The sequence below is a fragment of the Haematobia irritans genome, chromosome 5 (assembly GCF_050003625.1).
Source record: "Haematobia irritans isolate KBUSLIRL chromosome 5, ASM5000362v1, whole genome shotgun sequence".
Taxonomy (NCBI): domain Eukaryota; kingdom Metazoa; phylum Arthropoda; class Insecta; order Diptera; family Muscidae; genus Haematobia; species Haematobia irritans.
The window spans coordinates 75,588,552-75,606,159 of record NC_134401.1 but is presented as its reverse complement, the minus strand read 5'-3'; the positions used below and the strand labels follow the sequence as shown (position 1 = coordinate 75,606,159).

At 39.0% G+C, this 17,608-nt stretch overlaps 1 protein-coding gene and 1 long non-coding RNA gene across 2 annotated transcripts; one reads left to right on the top strand and one right to left on the bottom strand.

The window, feature by feature from the left end:
- Positions 1-8,687: 8,687 nt before the first annotated feature.
- On the bottom strand, positions 8,688-11,593 carry LOC142239026 (uncharacterized). Its single transcript, XR_012722894.1, has 2 exons — positions 8,934-11,593; positions 8,688-8,866 (listed from the first exon to the last, which is right to left on the bottom strand). It is a non-coding gene; the product is annotated as an uncharacterized LOC142239026 (long non-coding RNA).
- Positions 11,594-12,800: 1,207 nt separating this feature from the next.
- On the top strand, positions 12,801-14,888 carry LOC142239866 (uncharacterized). Its single transcript, XM_075311618.1, has one exon. It carries the CDS (start codon positions 12,801-12,803, stop codon positions 14,886-14,888), a length of 2,088 nt encoding a protein of 695 aa, XP_075167733.1.
- Positions 14,889-17,608: the final 2,720 nt, after the last annotated feature.

The window sequence follows — 17,608 nt, the reverse complement described above, 5'->3', positions numbered from 1 at the left end:
ATTAACCACCGCAAGAGATATGTGGTGGGACATTTAGCAATGGGAGGGGAATCATATCTCTGGAACGGGATATCCTGCCAGGACTACTTATGCGGCAGTGTATAGTCCTATGAAATACCTATCGAACAAGGTATAGCATATATCAAGATTTGATTTTTAAGACACCAAATACGCTCTTTTAATTTCTGTATTTATTATCCTAAATTTCTGGAGGGGATCAGTGGCCATATCTCAGGAACGAAGCTACCCTCTGACCTAAAATTTATGACAAATTAATGTGCTTGTAACACCCTTCAATCAGAGGGTAAACATTTGTTGAAGCGATATTTCAGAACTCCAAAATTGTTCCTCCAATATTGGTTATTTTACCTATGAATTTTCGGAGGGGAGGAATGCGTCCAGGAGGAGTGGGGTACATCCTGCCGACATAGCTCCCACACAAATCCATACTCCTAAAGACGCCTTTTCGAACAAAAGAAACAGCGAATCAAGAATTGATTTTGGGATTGCTCCAGCTCCTCATCAATATGACCCTTTTTCAGACCAAAAAATACAAAACTGAATAGAAGCAAAGCAGAAAAATTTCGCACCAGATGCTTGGCCAGGAGCAGTGCTAATATCGATGGAACGGGATCTCCTTCCGACATGGCATAAAAACCATTATAAAGCTCCAAGAAACACCTATACGGATTGATGTCACTTTATTCCAGAATTGATTTTGGTATACCCAGATACGCCTGTTCAAATGTGGCCCATTTCATAGCAGATTCTGGCCGGGAGCAGTGGCCATATCTTTGGAACGAATTATCCTGCCGACAAGGGATGACCACTGTTGTATAGTCCTAGGAACCTACTTTCCGGAATGGTGTCACTTTATTCCAGAATTGATTTCGGTATACCCAAATACGCCTTTTCAAAAGTGGTCAATTTCATAGCAGAATCTGGCCGGGAGCAGTGGCCATATCTTTCGAATGAAATATCCTGCCGACACGAGATGACCACTGTTGTACAGTGCTAGGAAGCTACTTTCCGGAATGGTGTCACTTTATTGCAGAATTGATTTCGGTATACCCAGATACGCCTGTTCAAATGTGGCCCATTTCATAGCAGATTCTGGCCGGGAGCAGTGGCCATATCTTTGGAACGAATTATCGTGCCGACATCAAATAACCAATGTTGTATAGTCCTAGGAAGCTACTTTCCGGCATGGTGTCACTTTATCCCAGAATTGATTTCGGTATACCCAGATACGCCTGTTCAAATGTGGCCCATTTCATAGCAGATTCTGGCCGGGAGCAGTGGCCATATCTTTGGAACGAATTATCGTGCCGACATCAAATAACCACTGTTGTATAGTACTAGGAAGCTGCTTTCCGAAATGGTGTCAATTTGTTCCAGAATTGATTTTGGTATACCCAAATACGCCTGGTCAAATTTGGAATCAATTGTAATAGATTAGGGTAAGAAAAAAAAAATTTTTTTGTGTTTGCAAAAAAGTGGCTTTAAAGAAAAACTATTTTGAATTTAAAGTAAAATTTTGCAAAAACAGTGCCGCCTATATAGCAATTTTGTTCTTTCTTAAATATATTGACTACAACTAAAGTAGTGGTGTAAGACATTTGGCAACGGACGTATAAAAAAACTCCGAAACTCTTTTCCGGATTAATGTAACATTATTTCAAAGTCAAAGTTGGTGTATGCAGATGCTTTACACCATTTTCTAAATTTTATTATTAGTGTTTAAAATAAAAATAAATTCAAATAAAATTTTATTAAAAGTAAGCGAACCGTGATTTGAACCTGGATACTTAAATAAACCTTGAATTCAACTCACTCATCAACGAGTTAAGCCACCCCCTCGACGATAATCTGCGCAGCGAAACTTTCCTATGACGTAATTCCAGGTTTTGTCTTTAAGTAAACACGGGTAGACCTCAACATACATATGACAAAAATAAGTAAATAATTTTCGACATGTTCCAGAAATTCATTGTACATTTTTAGCAAAATTTACAAATTTTAGGAAATTTTAAACTTTTTTCTGAAAAATACGAAATCTTTCATTTGTGTAACTTGTTCTTCTTTTGTAGTTCATCTACATGCACACAAAAATTATTAAATTTAAATAATTTTCTCATATTGGGGAAATTTAAACTAAAACATAATAATTTTCATGAACTAAAATAAAGTTAAGTTGACTTTAATGCCATGGTGCGTTCACTGTTTTTAGTGTAGGCATTCTTACTTTATAAACCAAAAAATATAATTGCAACCACTTTATTTTCGAGTGACCTACGTGCACCAAATTCATTGCAATTCATTTAATAATAAGTTTTTTTCTTGAAATCATGTCCGCATTTCTATTGTAATTTAACTAGATAAATCTAATAAATATTATGGTGTATATTAAAAAGAACATTGGCAATACTACAACATTTAACGTGAGAGCAAATAGAAAATACCCATTTAACTCTTTAAAAACCAAAGAGAACCAAATAACTTAATCCCGTTACTATTTCAATTTTTGAGAAATGGATTTTGGGGTGGAAACGCAAACACACATACTTGAGCTTGAACTAACACTTGCAATTGTAGTGGTATATCGTTTAGTTGAGTTATTCGCCACATAGTTCAAATGATTGGCATAGCCGAATAGGTTGAGCGTTCGGTACAATCTAATTTTGTTCAAGGGTTAGGTGTTCGAGCCCACTTTTGACTATATTTATACATATATATGTGTATATACATATTTTTTAAACCCTCCATCATAGGATGGGGGTATACTAAATTCGTCAATCCGTTTGTAATGCATTAAAATATTGGTTTCAGACACCATAGAGTGTATTTATACATTCTTGGTTGTGGGGAAATTCTGAGTCGATGAAATGAATTTTTTAGTAAAAAAAAAAACAATACAGTAATCAAAATAAATAAAAACGTGTCACAGTCAATCAAACGTGGACTCGAACTCGCATCTGTTGAATAAAGAAAAATACGCCAAACGCTTAACCTACTAGACCATCCTAACTCCACTGAATACTTTAGCGAATAGCTCAACTAAACGACTACAAGAAATGATAACGATCTCTTATATGTGTGTATTGGGGTTTCACTCATTTCCTTAAAAATTGAAATAGTAACGGTGTTACGACATTGGTTCTCTTGCGCTTTAAAAGGGTAAGCATACATTTTCTCTTTGCTCCCTCATTGCACGTGCGGCATAGTGTTGCCATTGAGCGATTTTATAATATTCTTGAATTTAAAATTTGTTAAAATTATATTTATATTTAACCCAAAGAGCATCTCATTCACACAAATTGTGAATGATACCAATCTTTTGCATCACGTATAAAGATTATATGAATTACACTGTATAGCAAAAAATTGTATTACGCAAATAGTTAACAACAAACTAAGTCTAAATAAACTAAGTTTACATCTTCATTTTAATTATAGTATTACCTTAAGTTTACGCTACTCATCGTACGCTAGATACCTTAAAAACTTAATTACAAACTTAACGAAATCCTAAACGGCACTTATGCACTTTAGCTCTATACAGTGTCTAAGATTTATAAATTTTACTTAAAATTTTGAATTTTAACAATATATTAGATAAAAAAAAATATTAAATAAATTTAGTCAATCTTTGCTTAGCACCAAGAAATCTCTTGAATGCACAGCAACAAAAAATTTGGGTTCCAGTGCTGATATTTGTGGAAAACAACTAAATTCACTACTTATGGTAAATATCAATCTTCGAAAGTTTTCTCAGCATTAAAGAATCATAACAATAAAAACTTACAGTAGGTGCAAAACCACGACTTGTTTGGTGGTAGTTTTTATGAAACCCAATATAGCAAAGGGTTTCATAAAAATTCATTACTTGTGCAATTTACTTCTAATGACATTTCCTGGGTGTGGAGATTATACCAACTTTCTACAGAGGTTTTTCATTTTTCATTAATTAATTGTCATTAATTTTCGGAGTTGGTAACCCTCTTGACTCTGTTAAAGCAACTGAAACAGGTAAGCCTCAGCATTAACCAAAATGGCGTAATTGAAATGTAGACATCTTACAGAAACTATGTATGTTGAGGTCTACCTGTGTTTAATTAAAGACAAAACCTGGAATTACGTCATAGGAAAGTTTCGTTGCGCAGATTATCGTCAAGGCAGTGGCCTAACTCGTTGATGAGTTAGTTGGAATCAAGGTTTATTTAAGTATGCAGGTTCAAATCAAGGTTGGCTTACTTTTGATAAAATTTTATTCGAATTTATTTTTATTTTAAACACTAATAATAAAATTTAGGAAAAAGTGTAAAGCATCTGCATACACCAACTTTGATTTGGAAATAATGTTACATTAATCCGGAAAAGAGTTTCGGAGTTTTTTTATACGTCCGTTGCCAAATGTCTTACACCACTACTTTAGTTGTAGTCAATATATTTAAGAAAGAACAAAATTGCTATATAGGCGGTACTGTTTTTGCAAAATTTTACTTTAAATTCAAAATAGTTTTTCTTTAAAGCCACTTTTTTGCAAACACAAAAAAAATTTTTTTTTCTTACCCTAATCTATTACAATTGATTCCAAATTTGAACAGGCGTATTTGGGTATACCAAAATCAATTCTTGAACAAACTGACACCATTCCGGAAAGCAGCTTCCTAGTACTATACAACAGTGGTTATTTCATGTCGGCAGGATAATTCGTTCCAAAGATATGGCCACTGCTCCCGGCCAGAATCTGCTATGAAATGGGCCACATTTGAACAGGCGTATCTGGGTATACCGAAATCAATTCTGGGATAAAGTGACACCATGCCGGAAAGTAGCTTCCTAGGACTATACAACATTGGTTATTTGATGTCGGCACGATAATTCGTTCCAAAGATATGGCCACTGCTCCCGGCCAGAATCTGCTATGAAATGGGCCACATTTGAACAGGCGTATCTGGGTATACCGAAATCAATTCTGGGATAAAGTGACACCATGCCGGAAAGTAGCTTCCTAGGACTATACAACAGTGGTAATTTGATGTCGGCACGATAATTCGTTCCAAAGATATGGCCACTGCTCCCGGCCAGAATCTGCTATGAAATGGGCCACATTTGAACAGGCGTATCTGGGTATACCGAAATCAATTCTGCAATAAAGTGACACCATTCCGGAAAGTAGCTTCCTAGCACTGTACAACAGTGGTCATCTCGTGTCGGCAGGATATTTCATTCGAAAGATATGGCCACTGCTCCCGGCCAGATTCTGCTATGAAATTGACCACTTTTGAACAGGCGTATTTGGGTATACCGAAATCAATTCTGGAATAAAGTGACACCATTCCGGAAAGTAGGTTCCTAGGACTATACAACAGTGGTCATCCCTTGTCGGCAGGATAATTCGTTCCCAAGATATGGCCACTGCTCCCGGCCAGAATCTGCTATGAAATGGGCCACATTTGAACAGGCGTATCTGGGTATACCGAAATCAATTCTGGGATAAAGTGACACCATGCCGGAAAGTAGCTTCCTAGGACTATACAACAGTGGTAATTTGATGTCGGCACGATAATTCGTTCCAAAGATATGGCCACTGCTCCCGGCCAGAATCTGCTATGAAATGGGCCACATTTGAACAGGCGTATCTGGGTATACCGAAATCAATTCTGCAATAAAGTGACACCATTCCGGAAAGTAGCTTCCTAGCACTGTACAACAGTGGTCATCTCGTGTCGGCAGGATATTTCATTCGAAAGATATGGCCACTGCTCCCGGCCAGATTCTGCTATGAAATTGACCACTTTTGAAAAGGCGTATTTGGGTATACTGAAATCAATTCTGCAATAAAGTGACACCATTCCGGAAAGTAGCTTCCTAGCACTGTACAACAGTGGTCATCTCGTGTCGGCAGGATAATTCGTTCCAAAGATATGGCCACTGCTCCCGGCCAGATTCTGCTATGAAATTGACCACTTTTGAACAGGCGTATTTGGGTATACCAAAATCAATTCTGGAATAAAGTGACACCATTCCGGAAAGTAGGTTCCTAGGACTATACAACAGTGGTCATCCCTTGTCGGCAGGATAATTCGTTCCCAAGATATGGCCACTGCTCCCGGCCAGAATCTGCTATGAAATGGGCCACATTTGAACAGGCGTATCTGGGTATACCGAAATCAATTCTGGGATAAAGTGACACCATGCCGGAAAGTAGCTTCCTAGGACTATACAACAGTGGTCATCCCTTGTCGGCACGATAATTCGTTCCAAAGATATGGCCACTGCTCCCGGCCAGAATCTGCTATGAAATGGGCCACATTTGAACAGGCGTATCTGGGTATACCGAAATCAATTCTGCAATAAAGTGACACCATTCCGGAAAGTAGCTTCCTAGCACTGTACAACAGTGGTCATCTCGTGTCGGCAGGATATTTCATTCGAAAGATATGGCCACTGCTCCCGGCCAGATTCTGCTATGAAATTGACCACTTTTGAAAAGGCGTATTTGGGTATACCGAAATCAATTCTGCAATAAAGTGACACCAATCCGGGAAGTAGCTTCCTAGCACTGTACAACAGTGGTCATCTCGTGTCGGCAGGATAATTCGTTCCAAAGATATGGCCACTGCTCCCGGCCAGAATCTGCTATGAAATGGGCCACATTTGAACAGGCGTATCTGGGTATACCAAAATCAATTCTGGAATAAAGTTACACCATTCCGGAAAGTAGCTTCCTAGCACTATACAACAGTGGTCATCCCTTGTCGGCAGGATAATTCGTTCCCAAGATATGGCCACTGCTCCCGGCCAGAATCTGCTATGAAATGGGCCACATTTGAACAGGCGTATCTGGGTATACCGAAATCAATTCTGGGATAAAGTGACACCATGCCGGAAAGTAGCTTCCTAGGACTATACAACAGTGGTAATTTGATGTCGGCACGATAATTCGTTCCAAAGATATGGCCACTGCTCCCGGCCAGAATCTGCTATGAAATGGGCCACATTTGAACAGGCGTATCTGGATATGGCCACTGCTCCCGGCCAGATTCTGCTATGAAATTGACCACTTTTGAAAAGGCGTATTTGGGTATACCGAAATCAACTCTGCAATAAAGTGACACCAATCCGGAAAGTAGCTTCCTAGCACTGTACAACAGTGGTCATCTCGTGTCGGCAGGATAATTCGTTCCAAAGATATGGCCACTGCTCCCGGCCAGAATCTGCTATGAAATGGGCCACATTTGAACAGGCGTATCTGGGTATACCAAAATCAATTCTGGAATAAAGTTACACCATTCCGGAAAGTAGCTTCCTAGCACTGTACAAAATTGGTCATCTCGTGTCGGCAGGATAATTCGTTCCAAAGATATGGCCACTGCTCCCGGCCAGAATCTGCTATGAAATTACCCACTTTTGAACAGGCGTATCTGGGTATACCGAAATCAATTCTGGAATAAAGTGACACCATTCCGGAAAGTAGGTTCCTAGGACTATACAACAGTGGTCATCCCTTGTCGGCAGGATAATTCGTTCCAAAGATATGGCCACTGCTCCCGGCCAGAATCTGCTATGAAATGGGCCACATTTGAACAGGCGTATCTGGGTATACCAAAATCAATTCTGGAATAAAGTGACATCAATCCGTATAGGTGTTTCTTGGAGCTTTATAATGGTTTTTATGCTATGTCGGTAGGAGATCCCGTTCCATCGATATTAGCACTGCTCCTGGCCAAGCATCTGGTGCGAAATTTTTCTGCTTTGCTTCTATTCAGTTTTGTATTTTTTGGTCTGAAAAAGGGTCATATTGATGAGGAGCTGGAGCAATCCCAAAATCAATTCTTGATTCGCTGTTTCTTTTGTTCGAAAAGGCGTCTTTAGGAGTATGGATTTGTGTGGGAGCTATGTCGGCAGGATGTACCCCACTCCTCCTGGACGCATTCCTCCCCTCCGAAAATTCATAGGTAAAATAACCAATATTGGAGGAACAATTTTGGAGTTCTGAAATATCGCTTCAACAAATGTTTACCCTCTGATTGAAGGGTGTTACAAGCACATTAATTTGTCATAAATTTTAGGTCAGAGGGTAGCTTCGTTCCTGAGATATGGCCACTGATCCCCTCCAGAAATTTAGGATAATAAATACAGAAATTAAAAGAGCGTATTTGGTGTCTTAAAAATCAAATCTTGATATATGCTATACCTTGTTCGATAGGTATTTCATAGGACTATACACTGCCGCATAAGTAGTCCTGGCAGGATATCCCGTTCCAGAGATATGATTCCCCTCCCATTGCCAAATGTCCCACCACATATCTCTTGCGGTGGTTAATGTATTTCCAAAATAAATAAACCGTTATGTAGGGTGTTCCCCTGGCATTGTTCCTGCGAAATTTTAATTTTAAATTCCCAGTAGTTTTTCCAAAAAATCAGTTTTTCGAAAAAATCCCAAAATGTTTTTACCCTAATCTATTACAATTGGTTTGTGTCTAGGGTTTTAAATACGTATTTATCTTCACACACATTTTGTACCACCCAACCAGAAAAAATCAAAGTTGTTTTGATTTTATGCCAACACGTCCCCGCGACAGCCGAACACGACCTTATACAATCGGATTTGTCGCCGTGTTGTGTCGCAGGGTTTATCCGACCGTATAAGGTGCCCTTAAAACACGATTGTGTAGACGTTTATTGATTTAATTAAACATTTATAATTTCTTATAAATATAACATTTTTCGGTTTATCTCATCACATTTAACATAATTTTTTTGCATTAATAAAAGAATGATGTTCAGTTGTAAGTAGCAAGTTACATATTGCAGCGTCTATCAGCCAGTTTGTTTATTTTCGATGGAGACAGCGTGCCTGGAAAAATATTTGAAAAACGATCACTTTATTCTATTTGGAAAGTCGAAAATTGTTCACCATATACCTTTCACAATTTTAAGCGTAATATCTATGTTTTCAGAACTTTATTTTTGTTTTTATTTAAATAAAATATAACAAGCTGGTTGCGCTTGGCGTTTCACAAAAAATAAAATGGCTCTTCTAACAGTAGTGATGGCAAAATACTTTCATGTACATTTTGTACTTTTTGATATGCTTCCCCCATCACAGTTCGCGATGGTTGTGGTGACATTTACGAGTCTGTGGTAGCGATGAGGATGAAATGAAACTTTGAAATGCTGGCAGGGATTATACTGTTCAACCCAGTTGAATAATCGGCAAAAATGCATATCTTTCCGTTTCTTCTGCTTACCACAATTGCCGCTGCATATCGAGATGAATCTACGGGTGTTATTATTCCCGCATTTCGTAGTCTATCCAGTTCGCATTCTATATCCCCTGGAACCTGGCAAAAGTTTGATGTGCACTTGTGTCTTTGTGCAAAGTCCCATGTTGTTGTTGTCAAAAACTTTTTGATACTTGTTCTTGAGTGATGAAATATTTGAATCGTTTGAAATTATTCGATGACACCAAGCTGAGATTGGTGTATCCCAGAGGTTATAAGGCAAATTCAAGGTCTTCTTCTTGATTTTTACATTGCACTCGAATATTGCAATGATGTTGATTTTGTTTGTGTTAACATCTGTAGCGATATCATCTGTTTTGTGAGCGGCAGGCTTGCAAATATTTTCCCACGTAGTTTGAGATATTATCGATATGTCAGATGCAGTATCGATTTGTAAACGTATCGAATGTTCATTGACGCTGATATCGATAATTTTTCGAGACTGTTTGAATTGTAACCGTTTTGTAGAAAAAACTGCCTTAGTATAGTAACTACCTTTTATGCTTGCTCGCTGCTTACCGCTGTTGTTGTTGTTCGCTTGCTCGCCCCGTTTTGCATTGTCGCAATAGTAGTCTTTGTGTGAAAAAAAAGACCGCGAACATTCGACAAGTACGGACGCGTCCTCTAAATATTTCTGAGTTAATATTGAATTTTTGCTGATTTCCAAGTAAAATGGTGTGGCCTATGACCGTACCAGTTGATGGAGACAAAGACCCACCGCCTAGGATCAGAAAATATGTCCATTATAGGCGTAATTATGAAATTTTGATTCAACAGTTCAAGATGGAGAAGAAATCCTTGCCTGTCATCAGGATAGGGAAGGAATTGTACGAGAAGGAGGAAGATATAGAAATATTTTATATTTCTAAACGTAAACTGCGTGTAGTTAGCCGTAATAGGGAGATAATCAACCGGCTAGTATGCAATGACATGTTTAAGGAGAAGAACAATGTGTACAGTCCACAGGAGCTTTGCGAGGTCAAAGCAGTTGTGGAGATACCCTCGGACCCTACTCTCACCGAGAAGTATATATTTGAAAATGTAAAAGTGAAACACATGGCTGAATTCGGGCCTTTGAATAACACGGTGGAGGTGACTGAGGTAAAGAGATTTACTAGGAACAGCGATGAACGAATAGAGATTGACATGATCATGTTATGCCTCACGGGCAATATATTGCCGTCGCATGTTGCATTGGATCAAATTATCTATCCGGTTCGCCCCTTTATTGAACCCACTATTCAATGTCGTAAATGCTGGAGATACGGACACTCCTACAAGTTTTGTCGACGTCTTCGACAACTCTGTCCACGATGTGGACATTCACACGATGGCGTTTGCGAACATATCCCTGTATGCATCAATTGCGGGAAGTTTCATGACTCCAGATCAACTGAATGTGAGAAAAGAAAAGAGTTACGGCGAAAGGCAAAAGAAAAAGCCGATGAGAAATTACCGCGACGTATAGCGAGAAATTTAGACCTTGAACCAACAAATGCTACGTTCGACTTAAACCCAGATGATTTTCCGTCCCTTGCCACTAAGAGACAAAGACTTTCGGCAAGAAAACGCCGATCTATTAATCGTGATAGTCTACAGGTCCGCGGGACCGACACACACATGCCAATCACTACCGTAATTGAGATACAACCACCTCCCAACATCTCCCCCGAAGTTTTAAGGGGGAAATCGAGTAACGAGTTAAGTGATTTTGACGGAGATTTGATCCAAGAACAATCCGAGTGTAATGGGGCTGGACCTCTATTCCAAATGACCCCGGAGGTCACAACAGACATTACAACACAAAAACTGAACGATATCGTAGAGGCTGCTGTTCTGTCACGAGAACCTGCCAAAGCTACGGAGATAAATCCTGCTAGTACGAATGACTTAAAATATGATGACTCAGGCACCGGTATGACTATATCGACCACACCTGATGATTTCGAGAAGTTTCAACGATCTGTTCGGAAGGAAAGCAGCTTGCTAACTTCTGATAACGTTGATGAAGATTCTACAGACTAATTTAACAAGTGCGAGAAACAAAAGACCACAACTACCTCGCCTATTAAATGGTAGTAAAATAGATATTGCGTGCCTAGCAGAGACCTGGCTAGATTCAAAGGACATATTTCAAATTCCTAATTATAACGTCGTTAGAAAGGATAGGCCGACCTATGGTGGCGGTGTGGCCATCCTTTTAGAAAAATCAATATTATTTACTACCATCAACGTTACTCCAACCAACCGACAGATCGAAGTAGCAGCTTGTGAAATTCAAACACCTAGTGGAAATATAGTCATCATATCAATATACATACCCCCGGCAATATCTTTTAATTTACCCGATCTTGACAATATAATTGGACAAGCATACTGATTTGTGGAGACTTTAATGCGCACGACACGGCATGGGGTAACGACTCCACAGACCGAAGGGGAGAATGTGTTAGTGAATTTATAGAAAAAAACAATCTTGTCCTCCTCAATGACGGTGCAAAGACATTCTTTGGATGCTTCAACCCCACCGCGATCGACCTTACCATATGTAGTCCCTCTCTTGCTCTTGTGTCCACATTGTTGACATCTAACGAAAGCCTGGGAAGCAACCACTGCTGCATAAATATTGAATTGAACCTAAAAACCTCAAAAAAGACGGAGGAGAGCATATATTGTCCCCAGAAATATTCCAGCGGATATCTTAAATGAGAAGGTGACGCAAATACTGGACGGCGACCGCTTCCGTAATTGTCCGCAATGCGAGAAACTAGATGTTTTTTCTGAGGAATTTTTCGAGACCTTTAAGGTCAGTATCGGCAATAAAATTTACCCTGACAATCCCTGGTGGAACTCCAACTGCAATCGGGCGAAGGCCAACCAAATTAGAGCGATGGCTAAATTCAAGAAGGCACCGACAAGGGAAAACCTCAAGGCATTAAGTAAGAAGAGAAAGGAATATTTATACACCATCAAACGGGAAAAGAGACAGGGTTGGAAAGCGATATGCGAGGAGATCGACGCTGATACCTCACCTTCGGACCTCTGGAGAATAATTAAGAAATTTAGGGGCATGGGTACTCCGGCGCATCGCGCTATGCCTTCTGGGTGCGTAGAAGGATTTTGTGAAGCGATTTCTGGCCCTCATGGTCCAGTTAATGGCACTCCTGCACAGCCAGAAGCCACTTACCAGACTGAATTTTCGAAGGACGAACTTGAAATGGCCATAAATAGGTCAAAAGATACTTCTCCTGGAATGGACGGAATGCGTAACGGTCATATTCAAAATTTCAATGGTGATCCGGATTTTGGATTTATTTAACTACGTGATAAGGAGTGGCAATGTTCCCAAATCCTGGATGAAATACAAGATAAGACCTATTTTTAAAAAGGGAAGGCCACCTGAAGACTCGAGCTCCTGGCGGTCTATTGCACTAATTTCATGTATGAGGAAGACGTTTGAAAAAATGATTTTTTTTTTGAATCGATCATTACATTGAGGCGAATACGATGCTCAGTAACTCCCAAGCAGGCTTTAGACGAGGTAAGTCTACGTGTGACAATGCGACGGCTCTCTGGTCGGCAGCGCAACTTGCCAGTCGAGAGGGGAAATATATGGTAACACTGTTTTTGGACATTAAGAATGCCTTCGAGAATGTAAATATAGATATTCTTATTGGAAAATATGAGGCGCTCGGAATAAACCCGGACATCTGCCATATAATACACAAGATGTTCCAATACAAGGATCTTGTATTGGTATTTGAAGGAAAAGAGATACAGAGAAGGTCGTACACGGGAACGCCGCAGGGATCAGTCCTTAGTCCACTTAGCTTCAACATCTATATAGACGAAGTTTTCCGAGACCTAAATGTGGATATTATGGGATATGCTGATGACCTTGTAATTTTCAATGCACATGCTGATGTCGAGGAGGCTATGAGACAGGTTCAAGAAGCAGTGAACTCAGTCAGCGACAGACTTAAATCGATACAACTTTGTCTATCGCCCCAGAAATCTAAATATATGATATTTCGACCATCTAAGAACATACCGACTCTCTCCTCACACATACAAATAGGCGGCGCAAATGTGGATTGTTTTGATCAATTTAATTTTCTGGGATATATCTTTGAACCCCGCCTAAGGGCCAAACCTCATGCTAACTACATAAGGCGGAAATGCTTTGAGTTCACCAATATCTTACGTGCCCTTTGCGGTGTATCTTGGGGCTCAGACCCACAAAACATTTTACTTTTGTATAAAGGTGTACTACGCCCGAGGATTGAGTACATGGCCCCTTTGATGTTAGACTATCCTACATCTGAAATGATTAAGTTGCAGCGTATTCAGTTTAAGGCAATAAGAATAGCTCTTGGTGCCATGATATCAACACACACACTTGCGTTAGAACAAGAGGCTGCCATAATGCCCATTCCGGATAGAATAAACTATTTATCCAACCAGTATGTGAACCGAATGATTTCAAACATAAGCAACCCTGCCATTCAATATTTGGATACTTATTGCAACAATTATGCTCATGTTCCCAAACTTCACCAGTTATACCGAGAAAAGCGCTCAGATTTTCTGATCGAACGACACGCGATGGCGTTACAATACCAACTTTCATATACAGCCCTCGTGACGCTGCCTCGAATTACATATCTGAATGTCAAAAGAAATTCAACTGATCTTGAAGTCATTAAAAGAAAATATGCGCGACTCGTTGAAAATAAGAGGAGCCAATTTACAGTGTTCACTGATGGCTCAAAGACGGCTGCAAAAACTAGTAGTGCATTTTGGATACCGGACATAGATATGGAGGCAAGTTTCTCGTTGAATCAAACATGTACAATCTTCACTGCGGAGGCTCACGCTATTTTGGAAGCTCTCCGTTTCATCGGTGTCAATGAAAGAGACAGATACTTAATTATATCGGACAGCAAATCAGTACTACAGGCTATCGGAAACTACATACATGGGAGAACGCACATATATATTGCAAAGATTAAGAATGAGCTGGACAAGCTACATAATGCCGGATTTACTATTGAGTTTTTATGGATACCCGGGCATTCCGGAATAGATGGCAATATATATGTAGATTCTGTGGCAGTTAACCAAACGGACACACACCTATATCCAGCTATAACGTATACAGACCTTAAGCAAGATGACAAAGGAAAAGCTATCCGGGCCTGGCAGGACAGATGGGATTCAAGTATCTTTGGTCGCCACCTATACCAGCTTTCCCCGAAGGTAAACACAAACCCTTGGTTCAAGGGAAAACGTTTGCCTCGGAGGAGCACAACCATGGTATGCAGATTGCGATTTTCACATATAAGGACTAGACAACACCTTTTCAAGGTAAATATGATTGATACAAATAGATGTGATTGTGGGACAGCGCAGTCCATCGACCATCTGACATTCACATGCCCTCTGGTAAGCCACCAAGGGCGAAATCTATTAATAAACAGCCTCAACCAAATTGATGCTGGCAATTTTACCATACAAGAATTACTTAAAAAAGATGACGATAGAATTTACAGAATTCTTTATCGATTCTACTTGGACAACAATATTCTGATATGACCATTTGATGAGAACCCAACACAATTTTATATATAAATACCAATGGACCCCATTTATTATGAATCCCATAAAGGTGGCAACATAGACCTGGTGTCTCAGGCCACTTTTTAATTCCATCAGCTGGTGGAGCACGACGATTCATTGCAATCGTCGTCCAGAAGAAGAAGAAGTAGTCTTTGTGACACATTTGTTGACATTTTGCACATTTATGCTTAATGAAGGGACACAATTTTGAAAAATGGAGCTCACCACATAACCAACAGGGTGTTCTTGGTAGTTTTGAAGAGTTGTTCTTCTTTGCTGATTTGTTTATTGCGCAAATGCCTTTCTCTTGTTGTTAAATGAGGGTGTTGTCTGTTTTGAGATCCAGAAGTCGTTGTGTTTTATCTACAAGATTGTCGAGATTCGTGGTGTCTTTATCTTCATCCAGAATTTTTAATAATCTTAGACGGATGTCGTTGTCTTTGCTGGATTTCAGTCCCAGGACGAAGATTAGACACTTAAACTGGTCCACTTGCATGTCCCTGAGACGAAAAAGTTCGCACTGGAAGTTGACTCGTCCAGCATATTCTTTGAAATCTTCACCCTCGGATTTCGACATTTGTAAACACTTGTAAAGTTGAGACACCTGTCTCCACCTTCCCAAAGAATTTATTTATTTTTTCTATTGTGTCCTTTAACATCAGCTCTGATGGCTTATGGGCATAAGCGTAGGAAGGCCTCTGGGGAGGGGGCTTAGACCCCCCCAGAAAAATTTTAGCCCCCCCCCCAGAATTTGAAAACCTATTTACGATTTTACATTTTTATAAAAATTAAACAAGTGTATACAACCGCACAAAGTTCCGCTAAAGATTTTCATGCACAATCGAATTACTTTGGTTGTGGCAGCAGTTGCCGATGGTAATGTTTGAAATCCGATATTTATAAAATAAAGCTGTGGTTGCACTTTTGATTTAGTTGAATAACTAAAGCTCCTTTATTATTTTGTTTAGTCTGGTTTAGTCAATTTAATTAAAAAATAGTAATTGATATTAAAACTATTCTTTCATAAATTAATAACTTAATAATGCTGCAAAAAAGCGTAGCCAAAAAAGAAGTGAAAATGTTCTTTTTGGGTCCGGAAGTGGTGCAAAATTGGCGGAGAAGCGATGAATGTAATATGAAATTGTCATAGAACGAATGTCCACCGTTTCAGCAGCCGTTGCAATGAATTTGCATCACTTCTTAAGGTGTGACCCGAATTCAGTGTTTTGAATGTGAATTAAAAAATTTTGTTATAAATATACAAAAAAATGCATATTTTTTATGATTTTTAACGCATTCTAACGCTTGTTTGAAACGCTTTCCCTCGAATATTTTCAAAAATTCTATAAAAATTTCTATAATGAATTTAGCATTTTTGTGGCAAAATTTGAATAATTTGTACCATTTTATTTATTCTTACTTTTTTTAAGAAAACAAAAAATAACGCATTAAAATATGAAAAAAATGGAGTAAAAACTTCCTGTGTAGTTAAAATAATTAACTTCTTTGTGAGGACATTTTTGGAAGTGCTTTTAAAGTTGTGCCTTTAGAACAACTTCCAATTTTTTTGCTGGGAAGAGTGTGGAACTACTTTTAGTTGCTATATTATAAATTAATTGTCGAGTTATTTTGATGCCTATATTGTTATTCATTTTTATGAAATAAAACATTAATTGATCCTATAAGTTCAGTCTATAAATTTTCAGCTAGGGGGGCTATAGCCCCCCCTAGGAAAATTGTCTAGCTACGCTAATGCTTATGGGGCAGAATATAGTTTAAAAACCTTTCATGAACGTGGTTGGACATCTTCATGCACAGGAGTGCTACCTTATCGGGATCTTCGAGAGTGACTGCCTCCTTCTCGAACACATGGACGTATTACCATGATTGAGAAATTAAACCGCTTTCTGGTTCGTACACAAAATCCATCATCGAATGAGCCAGCGACTCCATCGAGGCTGCCTTCGATGTTTCTGGAGCTTCATTTGTCGAATTTGTATTTTGTGCTTGTATGAGTAGCGTTAGCTGCTTGAGCAGTTGCGTTTGTTGGTTCATTGTTGCCTGTTGATCGGCCAACAATTTCAAAATATTATCATCGGACGTTGATGCTTCTTCCATCATGATTATCGCAACACCAAAATTTTATGTTGAAAATAAAAGTCACTTGATTGATTTTGTAATTGATAGTTTTATTTGACAATTTAATAAATGAGATGAGAGTGGTCACTAACGCTAACCATGTAAGTTAGTAAGAAAAACAAGAGTGAGAATATATTTGTCTTCTAGAAAAGCGCGTAAAAACTAGTCTCGATGTTTTGAGTTGCCATATGAGCAAAAACGTATGTTGATGCCATATCGGTTATATAATTTGTAGGGTAGCCCCTAACATACAGTGAACCACACCACACTTTTAGGAGATGTTATGGGACCTACCATCCCTAATAATCTTAAGAGATGTTTGAGGTGAGGATTAATGATTACTAATGGACTAAAGAAGTGAACCTGGAACTCGATATTCACATACGAGGCTGGAGTATCCCCACATCCAAGAACCCCAAGGTTCTTGGTGTGACATTTGATAGTCTGTTCCTCTTTGGAAAACATGCGGAAATGGTAGCTAAGAACGTTGGGAGTAGAAACAAGATCCTGAAGGCATTTGCTGGTAGCACCAGGAAAGATAAAGAGACGATACAAAA

Excerpts from the sequence above, each read along its gene's own strand:
- LOC142239866 (XM_075311618.1), top strand. The coding sequence starts at position 12,801 with ATGCTCAGTAACTCCCAAGCAGGCTTTAGACGAGGTAAGTCTACGTGT.